At 58.1% G+C, this 1,071-nt stretch overlaps 1 protein-coding gene across 1 annotated transcript in view; it reads right to left on the bottom strand.

Moving 5' to 3' along the window:
* Window positions 1-1,071, bottom strand: part of LOC104129726 (maltase-glucoamylase, intestinal) — a gene marked incomplete at its 5' end in the record, with an annotated part of 53,605 nt that overhangs the window by 32,838 nt on the left and 19,696 nt on the right. The window contains 1 exon segment of the mRNA XM_035898259.1: window positions 780-898. Coding sequence (XP_035754152.1) covers window positions 780-898 — 119 coding nt within the window.

Here is a 1,071-nt window from a genome sequence, read left to right as displayed (position 1 = left end):
GTGGGGGTGTTGGTGAGTGACAAGGTGGCCATGAGCCAGCAGGGTGCCCTGGTGGCCAAGAAGGCCAATGGCATCCTGGGGTGTATCAAGAGGGGTGTGGCCAGCAGGGCGAGGGAGGTTCTTCTCCCCCTCTGCTCTGCCCTGGGGAGACCCCACCTGGAGCTCTGCGTCCAGTTCTGGGCTCCCCAGTTCAAGAAAGATGAGGAACTCCTAGAGAGAGTCCAGAGGAGAGAAACATGGATGATGGGGGGCCTGGGGCATCTCCCCTGTGAGGAAAGGCTGAGGGAGCTGAGCTTGTTCAGCCTGGAGAAGAGAAGGCTGAGAGGGGATCTCATCACCACGTACAAATATCTCAAGGGTGGGGGTCACGAGGACAGAGCCAGACTCTTTGCAGTGGTGCCCAGTGCCAGGACAAGGGGCAATGGGCACAAACTGAAGCAGAAGAGGTTCCAGTTGAACATGAGGAAGAACTTCTTGCCTGGGAGGGTGATGGAGCCCTGGCCCAGGCTGCCCAGGGGGGCTGTGGAGTCTCCTTCTCTGGAGATACTCAACCCCCGCCTGGATGCTGTCCTGTGCCCCCTGGTCTGGGTGAGCCTGCTTGAGCAGGGGGGTTGGGCTGGGTGATCTCTGGAGGTCCCTTCCAACCCCCGTCAGTCTGGGATTCTGGGAATGGCAACCCCCTTCACTCCGTATTAGTGATATTATATTTTTCTTAAAGATACACTCGCCCTTCGCTTAGCGCTTCCTTCAGCCCTGTCCTCCTAAATCCTCAACTCCACCTCCAGCTCTGTGACCTCCTCGCGTGGACATTTAGCAACCCCCGCCCCATGATGATACTTACCGAATCATAATCGTACCAGACAGCGTCAGGGATATACGCTCGGATGACGTCCACACCCTGGAAGGGGAAACACAGAAATTAACTTCACATCCTAGCCTACGTTACTCCAGTGTGGTGGGTTGCGCTATGATGTTGCATTGCTGGAACAGGTCCAGAGAAGGGCAGCGGAGCTGGGGAGGGGTCTGGAGCCCCAGGCTGCTGGGGAGCGGCTGGGGGAGCTGGGGGGGTTC

This window comes from Egretta garzetta, unplaced genomic scaffold, assembly GCF_000687185.1.
Source record: "Egretta garzetta isolate BGI_Z169 unplaced genomic scaffold, ASM68718v1 scaffold740, whole genome shotgun sequence".
Classification (NCBI taxonomy): Eukaryota; Metazoa; Chordata; class Aves; order Pelecaniformes; family Ardeidae; genus Egretta; species Egretta garzetta.
Note: the sequence above shows the minus strand (reverse complement) of the source record. Positions and strands in the feature narration are given on the sequence as shown.